Source organism: Asterias rubens, chromosome 10 (assembly GCF_902459465.1).
Source record: "Asterias rubens chromosome 10, eAstRub1.3, whole genome shotgun sequence".
Lineage (NCBI taxonomy): Eukaryota > Metazoa > Echinodermata > Asteroidea > Forcipulatida > Asteriidae > Asterias > Asterias rubens.
The window spans coordinates 16,974,962-16,988,193 of record NC_047071.1 but is presented as its reverse complement, the minus strand read 5'-3'; the positions used below and the strand labels follow the sequence as shown (position 1 = coordinate 16,988,193).

General features: G+C 38.5%; 1 protein-coding gene across 1 annotated transcript; it reads right to left on the bottom strand.

Moving 5' to 3' along the window:
• Positions 1–1,214: 1,214 nt before the first annotated feature.
• Positions 1,215–11,045, bottom strand: LOC117295623 (U3 small nucleolar ribonucleoprotein protein MPP10-like). The gene is made up of 10 exons (XM_033778328.1): positions 10,736–11,045; positions 9,096–9,813; positions 8,214–8,386; positions 7,822–7,969; positions 7,312–7,453; positions 6,653–6,858; positions 5,888–5,998; positions 5,321–5,428; positions 4,482–4,715; positions 1,215–3,925 (listed from the first exon to the last, which is right to left on the bottom strand). The coding sequence occupies exons 1-10, from the start codon at positions 10,807–10,809 to the stop codon at positions 3,779–3,781; spliced, it is 2,061 nt and encodes a 686-aa protein (XP_033634219.1). The 5' UTR covers positions 10,810–11,045; the 3' UTR covers positions 1,215–3,778.
• Positions 11,046–13,232: the final 2,187 nt, after the last annotated feature.

Here is a 13,232-nt window from a genome sequence, read left to right as displayed (position 1 = left end):
TCTGCTGCCACCTAGCGATCCAAAGTTGCCTTTTGAACCACCCTTCTCATGTTTCTAGAACTGCACAAACGTGTATTGTACATGTGCATAGTAAACCAAAGTTTGGAAACTCCTGGGGTTGCTAATAAATAATAATAATAATAATTGTGGCTTTTTATATAGTACGCATGTCCGTCACTCAGCGACGCTCCTGGCGCTGTAACAAATAGTATTTCCTGCAAGATGTGGGACTACGTTTGAATTATGAGACCTAATTCTGACAGCACCATGTAATGTTTTACAAGGTGCTGTGGCGCAATTTGCTGCCAATCGGACCAGAAACACCGGGGCAAATCCCTTCTCTTTTTCGATAAGTGCACATGGGACCAACGGCGTAACATCCCATCCGAAGGACGAAGCAATGGTGAATTATGATACCATTGAAAACAGTCTACAGGAGAAATATCATTGGATCGATTTCATAACGCCTGTAAGCACAAAAACTTGATAAGCACAGAAAAATCTTGCTTACCAGGAACGGGTTACAAGCTGAAACTCCAAATAGTTAACATTGTTGCGCCTGGTGCCCCACTCATTTAGCAATGAAATTTGCTAAGCAGTTTTTTCTGCATAACAGCTTCTGTATAACATCTTTGTTTGGTTATATGTCATCAGATTTACTTCAATTTTTATTTTTTTTATTTGATATTTTACTCAAAAACACAAAAAATTTCCTAGATGTGTAGCAAACAAAATGTGCACATTTGTTTGCGATGCAATAGATAGGGCCTACATGGCCAATTTCCCAATTATATTGATATCAATGACTAGTACTAAAGCAGTTTACCAATGATTGTAAATATACTTTTAAAGATGCTTCTGTACATTTTGTGTTGAGCTTGTGGCTATAAATCTACACAACAGTGAATACCGAAAAAACCTGGATTTTTCAGCAGAATTTGTAAAGTAATAAGCAAAATACCAAGCATTCAACAGTGCATGCCGAACACTCATTTTTTGTGAAAGACAGGGGCCCAAATTCCAGTAAACAAATTTGTTTCTGCCCCTGAAGAAGTTAGATTTTGTCGGGTCATAATAATTCAATTAATAATTGGTTTGTATGTAGCGGTCATATCTGGCACTCGGAGAGGCTAAGTGCTCCAACAATATTACTCCTGGTCACTGGGCCATTTATTTCATTCCTCAAACCATATCAGTTCCCTTGTGAGTTATATCCCTGCATAATCTGCTTAGCAAAAAAAAAAGTGCTTATAGCATTATTTGCTAAACAGCTTAATGGCCAGGTCTGTGTTAATTTTTTTTTTTTGAAAGCCAGAATCTTACTTGTTTTAAAGTAAGGGTTCAACTGCTGATTGAGTTCAAATGCTGTCATTTTTAGACAAAATCATGTTTGGAATTTTTTTAAATTTTTACTATTGCCTGTGGCCTGGCAATAGAAATAATCCCTACATTATGTGGAAAATTTATTACATAAACATATATATGACTTTTATAATGTACACAATTTACGAGCAACATTTTTCATTGAATTTTCCAGGTTAAGCCGTGTCCAAACTGGTGGCTGCGGCTGTTGCTTAGGGAGTTGCTATTGACCTCCTATGCTTTAACACTTTCTCATGTGGCATTCAAGCCGTAGCCGTAAATTGGGACACTGCTTTAGTTCTTGGCTGTTTGGTAAACTAGCAGATTGAGTTTTTTTGCCATGTACTCAAACAAGAAGCAAAAAAATGGAAATGAAAAATTATTGTGACTTTGTGACAACCCTCTGAAAGTTTTGAGCAATTTCTGTTAACATACAGCTTTGCATAATTTTGCATAAATTTGCGTATTGTTCTGTATATTTTATTGCACAGTTAAGTGCATGAGTGAAGGGTTTTGTTGTAAATATTATGTTTATATTTGTTTTGTATCATATTACACAGTACTTGCAGAGTTTTATTAGTAGTATTACTGGGTAGTTAATTTTTTTATTACTTTCAGATTTAATCTGTATGCCCCAAAGCAATACTTGGATTCCATAGATATTTATTAACTTCGCCTGATTAGTGTCCAGAACTTGGTCTAATTTCATGAAGCCTGTAAGCCATAAAAACTTGCTTAGCACAAACAAATTGGCTTAGCAAAAATAGCTTACCAGCAAGAACACCAAGTACAGTTAATATCATTGCTACGCATGTGCCACGTTTCTTTTTGCTTAATTAAGAAATTTGCTAAGCAGAATTTTGCTGCTTAACAGCCTTATGAAACTGAGCCCTGACTTATAAATCGGCATGTTAGACGATATGTACACATGTCGCAACAGTAGGGCGCCCTCATGCAGAAGTCAAAATGAGGTGGCTCATGCCCCATTCTCTGTGTTGGGCGTTTTCCATCATGTCATCAGCGTTTTATCGCTAAAATGGCGCCAGTGTGACATCAATGCATTTTGGATTACGTCACCACATGACCTTTTAAATGACCTTAAAATGACCTTTCAACTTCAAGTTGTGACCAAAACCACTGTGAGGTCAACTTTGAAGTTGTGTATATGTTTACTGCAGTCGCCAATTGTAGAATTTTCTTTGCAATTTCTATAAAAGAAATTAGTTATTCACATACTAAAATGCATGGCATGGCACATGGTTGGAATAGGGCACTGCTAGGTTAAAACGCTGTTGTATTTTTTCCTGTGGAACAATCATGTAGACATTCAGCACAGTACCTGAAATCAAAATGTCTCTATTGTGGTAATTTGCATTTGCAAGGTTTGGGGTTCGAATCCCCAATCTAACCGCTGATTTTACAATGACTAGAATAAGTGTCATCTAGTTACCAAATCACAGTTTATTGATTTGTGCAATTCATTATCAAAGACTTTGAACCAATGTTTGTATGAGGGAGATTGCCGAGTTCTCTGTCGTGAAGATCATCTAAACAAACAAACAAACAAACTAACCTTGATGCAATTTAGACATCTATTAAAAAACATAAACATGTTTTTCAAAATAGTCAATGAATGAGACGAGCTTTTGTAAACAGGAAAAGAGTAAATAACAACAGAGAGTAAAATTCATTTGTTTTTAATATCAAAAGGAAATATCATGATTGTTTCTCTCCACATATTTAACACGTTTTCAAATCATTTTAAAATCTAATTTAGCAATTTTATTTTAAGCTTGGAATTTCAATGTTTTAATTGTGTCCCTCGAAACCATGATATAACAGTCTGTACTTCCAAAAAGCAGAGTTGAGGACTCAATAAAATTTAAACTTCTTCCTAAATTCTTCTATACATGACATTCTTGTGTTGTTTATTCTAAACCCTCAATACTTCTAACATTCTTGATTTGTGATGTGCATTATGTTGAACGTAGTCTCCGATATCGCATCTCGAATTACTGGATCAAAACCAACACAATTAGATTCGTAGACTTGCCCCAGTCCCTCCGAACCAGCCAGTGATGAATACAAAACCTAGTATCAAGCAATAGTGTCTGTACCATACTAAACTGTGTGCACCATTTGTAAATCCCTCCTTGACATAAGTGACATTTGTTTTTATAAAGCTCCAAATTATTCATGTCCACTCTCCCAAGCAACGCTTTAAATTGGTCAAAAAGAGAGAGATTGGCACTGCCTAAAGATGGAAACATAAATTAAGGCTGAGCAATTCTTTGAAAATGAAGTGGAAAGATCCAAAATGCCAAACCGCCCTGGAGTGCCAAACGCTTTGTGAAGAGGATATACTGATATTCCAAGGTGGATTGCTGTAGTCTCTGTTGGCGATTTCCAGTGGATATTAGAGTTTGAGTTTCTTGCTTGAGAGTGTCTGCTGTGGAGTTTTTCTCTTCTTCTTGACTCCTTTGAGTTCCGAGCTGACTTCATCTTGGAGACGACCAAAGAAAGTCTTGGAAGAGGTCAGAGACTTCTCTGCTCCACTCTTACTCTGAAAAGAGAAAACAAGCAGAATGATGAAAAAAAAGATATCTTTAAATTCACAGAAATGAGGATTCAATCTTGTGTTTCTTGTTTATAGAAGCATCCTTGTTTTTGGATTTCCTCAGGCTTCTGAGAAACAGTTCAATTTTGAGGCATCCTTGGTCCCACCACAAGAAATATTTAAGAATAATACTCCGTTATTATATAGCGCTTACATACAGGCGTCTCAAAGCGAGTATTATTTTACCGTGTGAATTATGTGAATCAATTCTACAACACCTTGTTTTAGAAGATGGTACAGTGCTTTCTGCAGATACCCACGCCAGAAACACCTCAACAAACCCCTTCTCTTAGCAATAGGTGCACTGACCGGGCTGCCTTACTGGCCGGGACTCAAACTCACACTCCTGAGAACACCAGCTTTTGAGTCCAGTGCACTGGACCTCTCAGCCACAAAACTCATACAGTTACAGTTGAGAAAGGGTAGATCAGATACAGTTGATGTGCTAGTATTTACATGCATGAAAATGTTTATTGTTGGGGACAAACGAATTGTTAGTTACCTTAATGAAAGTGGTTTTACTGGAAGGCATTTTGCTGTCTTGTTCTAGTTTCTTGAGGGCGCCCTTCATGCTGTACTTATTCCCGAGGCCAGGTTGTAGTTTCTCCACCGCTCTCTGCTTCTTCTCCTGGTCCCTCGCCCGGACCCTCTGAGTCTTTTTCTTCTTGCGGAGCGCTTGTTTCTTGTCCGTTGAGGTCTTCTCAGAATCACCCTTCAGGTCTACCTTGGGTTTTTCCTACATACCGATATTGAAAATGGCAAAGTGTAGTTAATTTGAGTTTGGTTTTTAGCCCTACGTCAATTTACCCTTACTTCTGCTTGTGTAGACAAGTTTCTATAGTTATGATTTACCTTCTTGTTCTGTTCTTTACTCTTTTGGGAGCATTTGCTTTGTTGTTGGTCTTGTTTCATCCCTGTTTGTGCGTTCTGTTGTAACCTCAGTAACCTAAATCCACTATGTTGTTGTATAAGTCATTTCTATATGATATGCTCAAGGTGCTTCAAAACTTAGTAATTTCCTGCAAGGCATTGTGGAGCTACGTTTTTGAAGTATGCGACCAATTCCTTCACATAGCACAATGTAATGGTTTACAAGGTGCTACGGCGCTATATGCAGCCAATCAAACCAGGGGCGGACCCCTTTTCTTTTTGATAACTACATGTACACTAGGTCTTTTACAGATAGTACAACACATGGGACAAAACTGTTTGCCAGGACTCAAACCTACACTCTGCTGAACAGAAATATCAGAGCTTGAGTCCGGTGCACTTATCCGCTCGGCCACAACACGCCTCCAACGGAAAGCAAAGTGAGATACTCCAATGCAATGTCTATCTTACCTGTATCTCTTCAGGAGCAAGTAGTGATGCATCTGTGGCCGTAATTGGGGCAACCTCCTCCATTGTGATAGATGCAACGTTCGGAACAATCTTCACCTCGGCTAAAATCTGAATATCATAAAAAAAAGGTTATTATTCAATAAAAATTTGATGTTGAATATTATGCACAAACAATGATGAAAAGTGGAAAATTTTAACCACCCTGCCTGTTACTCCTAAAACCACCTGCAACAGCCCTCGAAGTTTGGCAAGTTGTCTTTTTAGTTTTACAAGGTGATTACAAAACAGCAAACAGGCGTAGATACACAATGTAGCCCAATCTCAAGGTGACGACAGACCGAAAAATAGCACATGGTTCCCATTTACAAAAGTGAAGTTGTCCAACAGTATTAAAGCATCGATTATGCTCTTTTCAAACTTATGACCAAATAAAAAAATTACCCGCGTCAACAAACGACTCATTTTGCTTGATTGCATCATATATGGTGCTGATTATTCAAAAAAAGATAGATCTCTAAAGAGTTAGAGACTTGGAAATGACTTTTCCACAATTCAATATGAACTTACTGGCTTTGGCATGAAGTGGAAGTTGGTTAAAGCGTCCAACTTCACAAACAGAGACTCCATCATCTTCTTGATCTCAACATGGGCGGGGTTCTCCTCCTCTTCCTTGTTTTGCTGCAAACACCAAAACCACATCATACCATTTAATAATCAAATAAATAATAGTGGCTTCTTATCTAGCGCTTATATTAGTCACTTGGTGACGCTCAAGGCGCATGACAGTCAGTATTTTCCTTCAATGTATTGTGCAGCTACATTCTTTGAAGTATAAGACAGACTGCTCTCAAGAAACCATGTAAAGGTTTACATACGCTGTCAATCCCACCAGGAACACAGGGGTGAACCCCTTTTCGTTAAGTGCAATGGGTTCTTTCGTGTAACAATGATAATAACAGTGGCTTCTTTGCGCTCTTATCCGTCACCTTGTGACGGTCATGGTGCTCCAATATTATTATCCCACCCTGGTCACCGAGACTTTTTTTTATTCCTTCAACCATCTCAGCTCCCTGGGGAGTTAACAGCCTGTTCTGCCAAATCTGTAGCGCACCAAGCTAAATCAATCACAAGAACCATCTCTGCCCTCTGGTACCCCTATTAAACCCTGGATGAAGAGAAGCAATCATAGACCAGGTGTAACTATCTACATACAAAAACAATGGCGGACTATAAACCTCAAACCTGCCCCAATGACCCTCTACGAGGCTCTTCAGACATCTTTCTGCACAACATAAATTGATACCCACAAACAAAACATCAAAACCCTCATACCTCCGATTGCTTGAGGTACTCTTTCTCATAAATCTCGGCCAGACTCAGTTTGCTCTTCTCCTGGTCGAGCGTGATGCGTTTCTTGAACTCGTACGCCTCCTCCTTGCGTCTCTGTTTCCTTTCTACATCGTCCCAGGCGTGGTCGAGGATGCGTTGACGGATGATGTCCTCCAGGGCTTGTGTGGTCTCCTCTGTGATCACAGGCGCTGTGCAGGTAATACAAATCAATAACATCGTTACAGGCCTGGAAATGCACGGAGGCCATGCAGGCCTCTGTTGCCCCTGGTCTTGGTGCCCTTTCAGAAACTTCACATATACATTAATATTTTCCAATGGAAGTGCCCCTTGCAAAATAAAAATGTCCTTGCCCCCCTCCCCTTCTACACTACCCCCCTCTGTTGACAAGTTGAGTGCCGTAATATTATTGAAGGCAGCATAATGATGCATTCCAATTGTAAATGTGAATAACCTGACCTGTAATGGGAAGTAATATTGTTTAAAGCTTTGCATGGTGCGGAAATTGATTGTCTGGCACCTTCCAGAACAGATGTATAAATAGTATCGGTAGAGAAGTAACTGTTCATTGCTTGATTGTACAACTTACCTCGTGCTAACAGTCATTAAAGGAATCCCACGACATTATTATTTTTTAATCTTACCTGGTTTACTTGTGACCTCAAAGTCGAGTGACTCCGCCAGCAGACTGTTCTCTGGCCGCTTACTACTGCGCACCTCACCAGACAGTTGCCATGGTTTGGTTACCATGTTGGCCTCTTCAAGCTGCTCTATCTTTTGCTTCAGCTACGGTCCACAAAGAAAACAAAATTAAACAATTTGCATAATCGCTGAAGTGACTTTGGGTAAAATCGAACTGGACTCAAATATTAAAGGTATGGGTCATTGATTGTTTTTTGCCGATGTAATGCTGATTTAAAGAAAAGATTTTAAAAAAGTTACATAAAAAAGTTTCCACTGAGTGCAGTACTTACTTGCTGAGAAAACAGCAAAAACCTACGCCACACTTTCATTCTGTTCTCAGATTACCATAGAAGAAACTGACCAAGGTTGAGAACCTTATCTCTACAAACATTGGCCCCAAATTTGATTACAATTGAGCACAGCTGGTGGCTCATCCAGTTTGCCACTCTCATTGAGGCACCTACAATTACCTTTTCTTGTCTTTTCTCGAATGTTGACATGCCTTCTGTGGGTTTTCCTCCAAGAATGTCACTAGCATCTTCTCCATCTTCACTATCCTCATCTCCTTCCTCATCTTCCTCCTCATCTTCCTTGTCCTCCTCATCATCAGATTTATCTCTGCAAAAAAATGGATATATTTCTAGTGAACAAATCGTTGTGTCACAATCGTTGTGTCACTATCTCCTTAAAAAATAACACTTTTTGAAATTGTGAAAACTGTTGTATATCGCCTCAAATAGCATGTTCCGGTATACAAAGTTTTTTTATTGAGTATTTTCTTGTGTGATACGACATTGTTAGACCAGACATATAAGTTTAAATATGTTTGGTTATTAAAGCCACATCCCTTGTCAAAACTGACCTCCATTCAGACAAATCTTCTTCTTCCTCATCGAGTTCATCTTCAAAGTCTGATTCCTCAAAATGTACGCTCTTCTTCTTGGGAGGTTTTCTCTGTTTTTCGGCGTTGTCTCCTCCTGATCCAAAGAAGTCGTCATAAACCAAGTTTTTGGCACTCTTCCCCTGTTCAATCCCCTGTTCAATATAATATAATAATCATAATAATGGAAACTTTTAAAGCGCCAATACCTGCCAAAACAACCAAAGAGCGATCGAAAGAAGCATCTCATAATTACAAAATAGAGTTAAAGAAAATACACAATCTGAGAGTCACATTTTTTAGCATAAAAATGATATCTTTTTACGAAACCACATTATTTCAAAGTGAAATGTTTCTAAAAATGCTTTATACACGAACCATGGAAGACTAATGTAGGCTTCTAACCAATTGTTTTTATTGCCATTAATTTTAAGAGCAATTACTAGTCAATAAACTTCCCTTTAAAATAAGCTTGGGCGATATCGATTTATTTTATTCACGATATATCGCCGACAATATATCGCGATATTCGATGTAATCGCGATTAATTAAATTTGACATCATCAGTCTTCAAACTCCAAGTGAAAGTTGTAGAAGAGAGAGTCCTAGCATAAGAGAGGTGTTCTAATGACCTATTCTTCTGGTTTTACTCCAAACCTATGGGGTGCAAGGTGTCTCAGCTAGCAAATACATCGCGATATTTAATCGATATCACGATATATCGCGATTATCGCTATATATCGCGATATATCGATATTTCGATTAAAACCAAATCCATCCGATATCGAAATCATTTCCAAATTAATATCGCGATATTCGATAATATCGTGATATCGCCCAAGCTTACTTTAAAAAACGCCTTACCTCAGTATTTTCATCATTGTCACTCTCTTCCATATCCTCATCAGATGAGGGGAACTCATCAAACAAATCAATGGACTCAACATCTGAGTCCTCCTCCTCCTCCTCCTCATTCCCAACATCTCCGACTCCAGCGTCTTCCTTTCGTCTCCGTATCTCCTCTTTGGCATCCTCCTTCTCCAAGAACTTCTCCATCTCGGACAATTTGAAGAAGGTGTCATCCACCACGGAAGTCCTGCCCTGAAATACTTTCCGTTGTGTCTGAGAACTTGATTTCTGTGTCGTCTTCTTCTTAGACTGCGTCTCTAACTTAGCGATATCAAAGTCTAACTCGGAGTCCTGGTCTGAAGAGTCATCAGAGTCTTGTAAAACTTGACCCTTTTCCCCCGCATCTTCAAAGAGGTCCTGGCTGCCGTCGTACTCTTGCTCATTTTCATCTCCATTATCATCCTCCTCCTCCGAAGGTTGATTTTGAGTTCTTAATAGAGTGACCTCATGTTGTTTTATTAGCGCCTTGGCAATGTCATGAATTATGTACTTAAGAAGGGGTCCATTGGTTAATTGAATCTGCCCCCAGATCTGTTCTGCGTCTAAGCCCTCAGTTGTCAGTTTTGTCAGCGTATTGGAAGAAACTGCTTTCTGCGTATATTGACAGTGATGACTTAAATCAAACAGTCTCTTGGTGCAGTGGTTGAATGACGATACTAGACTTGGTTGAGCGCTGCATTGTGGGAAAAATCAATGTTAGTTTACTAACTAGTTACTAGGTTGCAGTTATCATAACCCTCCATCCTCCTGACGGTCTTTTTTTGAACGTCATTTACAAAAATTACAGCTTAAAAAAAAAGCTCATAAGTGTCACTTATCTTGAATGCTATAAAATTTAATTTTAAGACGTTGGTAAAGTGGGTTGGGAAAGACTCGTTTCTCATGTTTACATTTACGTTGACGTTGGTTTATTCTGCAGGATCCATGCATAAGTTTGGACATAAAGCTACGTAACTAAGGGTGGTTGATTGGTGCTCAGCCTCAAGCAGTATAAATACAAACAAGCGCCTCAACTCAAGAGTCCAGGCTAACAAAAAGAGCCTGAAGAAAAAAGGGATAACTTTCCGCACCTCGCCACCACTTTTTCACAAATTTTTCCAAAAAGGGATATCTCATAATCATAGAGGTTAATTGGAGGAAAAGTTTCCGTATGGCGCCACCACTTTTTCATTCGATATGAAATAATATAGTATCTTATTTACCTCAATGAGATATCCCTTTTTGTAAAAATGAGTGAAAAAGTGGTGGCGCCATACGGAAAGTTATCCTAATTGGATACTATAATATAGTTATTATTTCATATTGAATGAAAAAGTGGTGGTGCCATACAGAAACTTTTCCGAAACTTTTCCTATCACTATTTTATATTTAATTTAATAAATGACATATCTTCACTCAGTATCACTATTATTATTAATATTATAAATCAGCAGACTTTTTTCTCGACAAACAAACGGTTAGTGACAAACAAGTTACAACAATATTATATTACAGTAATTTACGAAAAACGGACAAACTTTATTATAATTTATTTTTAGGCTATAATTTATTTATATTAAAAAAGTATATATTTATAATTTAACAAAAAAACTTACCTGATGAAATTTTCCGGAGATTTTGTTTTGCTTTTGAACTCCTGGAGCACATCTGACAATTCTGAAGAATCCATGCTTGCAAACGCTGTAATCTTGACAAAATTTTAGGAAATGTTTTATGTGATGCATGCGGTATGTCTAGCGCCCTCAAGTGACAGAAGTTTTCAATGGTAGTTTTGTTTTAGTGACGACACGCGACCGCACTTCCCCAAAATAAAAATAGTTTGGAGGAACTATTTTATGTTAACCTCGAATTAAAAAAAAAATATTTGTTCCCTTTCCTCTATGTTTCTCTGCAACTCAGCACCGTTTTTAAAATGTAGATTTGTCTCCATTTCACAAACAAGTGAGACTTTGACATTTTTAGCCAGTCTACCAGTGTATTGCGCAATACCATTTTGACAGCGTTTCGATTCATGCACCACCGCACAGCAGACAGTCAAGTCCACGTAGGCGATTGAATGCGTCACGCCGATTCGGACTCGCCATTCTCAATCCGGAGGGGGTGTTTTTGCCAAGCGCCAAGAAAAAAGAGAAATAATCAACAATATTAAATTTACACAATTTCTTTTACACAAATCTGCAGCATTCTAGGGGTTGATGACATATTTATTGTAGTAACATTGATTATGTGTTCTAACTCGGACCGTCGTCCAAAGATGACAATCGTGTGTGGAGTCAAAATTAACATTATTGTCAAATATTATGACTTTGATTTTAATCAAAAAACTGTTGTTATTTATTTTTAACGTATGTCGATCGTCTGTTTCTGCATAGTGCTGCACGTGATGCCAATTGCTTCCCGCAAATTCAAAGACTGGCAAGAAGGCTCTTAGATCTGATAGACTTCCATGCTCTGACCCATTTTTGTGCTAGATACTAAAGATCTCACACAACAAAAAACTAAGGCCAAGCCCGTTGTCTTCTAGAAGTTACAATATGTGTCGGCCGGCCAAGTGAAAGGGGTGAACCTGCTTTTTCCTGTCCTTTTGTATATTGCCTTTATCAGTTTGTTAGATGAGGAGGTTCCTCCCCTATTCTATGGCCGGCCAACACATTTATATTTTTTCTGAGTTCTTTAAAATGTATCCCTTTTTTCGTTAAAACCGGAGGCGGCCTCTCCCTTGGGTCTCGGCAGCTGACGAGCCTTGAGTGGCAGAGTGGACCTTGCTTTGGAATGGAAACATCGCATGCAGCAAAGAGGCAAGTGCCAACATTGTTGCCATCATCTGCCAACCAAGCAAGCGGCCTTGATCTAAAACCGACCACACAGTCCGGTGACTTCCCCGATTGCGGTCCATCTAATCTAATTTCTAAGCTGGGATGGATGTCTTCAGTTTGCACCGACTGACTATACGTCTTGTGTGATGTGGTCTGCAAGATTGTTACAGTGGTACCACCCTACATAGGCTAGGTTTACCCTAGCACCAAACCTAGTGTGGGGGTATACACGGGACAATTCTGCTCATTTCTGGAGACACGCACCATCATCACTTGAATGGGCAACAGTGACTTTGCTAATGAACGTGAAAAAAACACTTTTTTATTAACTTACAAATCTGTGTTGACTCAATTGGTCGGGACTCGGGAAATTGCAAGAGAAATATTTGAGTGAGAAATTACTTTCTCACTAAAAACTAAACTTTCACAAAACTTTCTAAAAGTTTTATGCCCGTAACAATTATTTAGTGAATTTTATCCCACTCGTGCCGGCGCTTGTTACTTAAGATATAGTGAACATAACATTAGTCAAACATAGAACAAGCCAATTGCATGACACTTTGGGCTAATACGCCGTTTTTGGGATCAACCAAGTTACGGTATATCTCACCAGTTGTCACGCATCCAAATATTCGTGCCGAATAGTTGAATTCCAGTCAAGCCACTTTGAACCAGTGTGATTAAAGGAAACGTTGCCTTGGATCGGACGAGTTGGTCTTTTAAAAGCGTTTGAAACCGTTTGTTATGAAATACATATGGTTAGAAAGATGCTTTAAAAGTAGAATATAATGATCCACACAAGTATCACTCGAAACTGCACGGTTTTTCTTATACGTCGCGAACCATCACGGTCGGCCATTTGGAGTCAAAATTTTGACTCCCATAAATGGCCGACCGTGTTAGTCGACAGGGTAAAAAGAAAACCACGCAATTTTGAGGCATATTTGTGTAGATCATTGTATTCTACTTTTACAATATCTTTCTAACCATATACATTTTACAACAAACGGTTACAGAACGATTTTCAAAGACCAACTCGACCGATCCAAGGCAACGTGTTCCTTTAATGTAGCCTATTTGTTTAAAAGAAAGAAAACATGAAACATGAATATAAATCACAAAATTATTAACGTGTAGACCTAATGTGCACCAATTGTTTTACAGGTCTTACAGGTACTTACAGGTTTTAAGTTATTGTAAAAATTTAAAAAAAGATTTGACGATATACAAGCGCTTTGTAAATTTTTACCCCTGCTGGATTTACAACAGCATTATT

Bases quoted from the DNA above. Each gene is read 5' to 3' on its own strand.
- LOC117295623 (XM_033778328.1), bottom strand. From the start codon at position 10,809: ATGGATTCTTCAGAATTGTCAGATGTGCTCCAGGAGTTCAAAAGCAAA. The intron at 7,970-8,213 runs GTCAGTTTTGAC...ATTTTTTTGCAG, and splicing joins GAAGATTTGTCTGAATGGAG to AGATAAATCTGATGATGAGG. The intron at 5,999-6,652 runs GTATGAGGGTTT...TGGTGTTTGCAG, and splicing joins AGTACCTCAAGCAATCGGAG to CAAAACAAGGAAGAGGAGGA.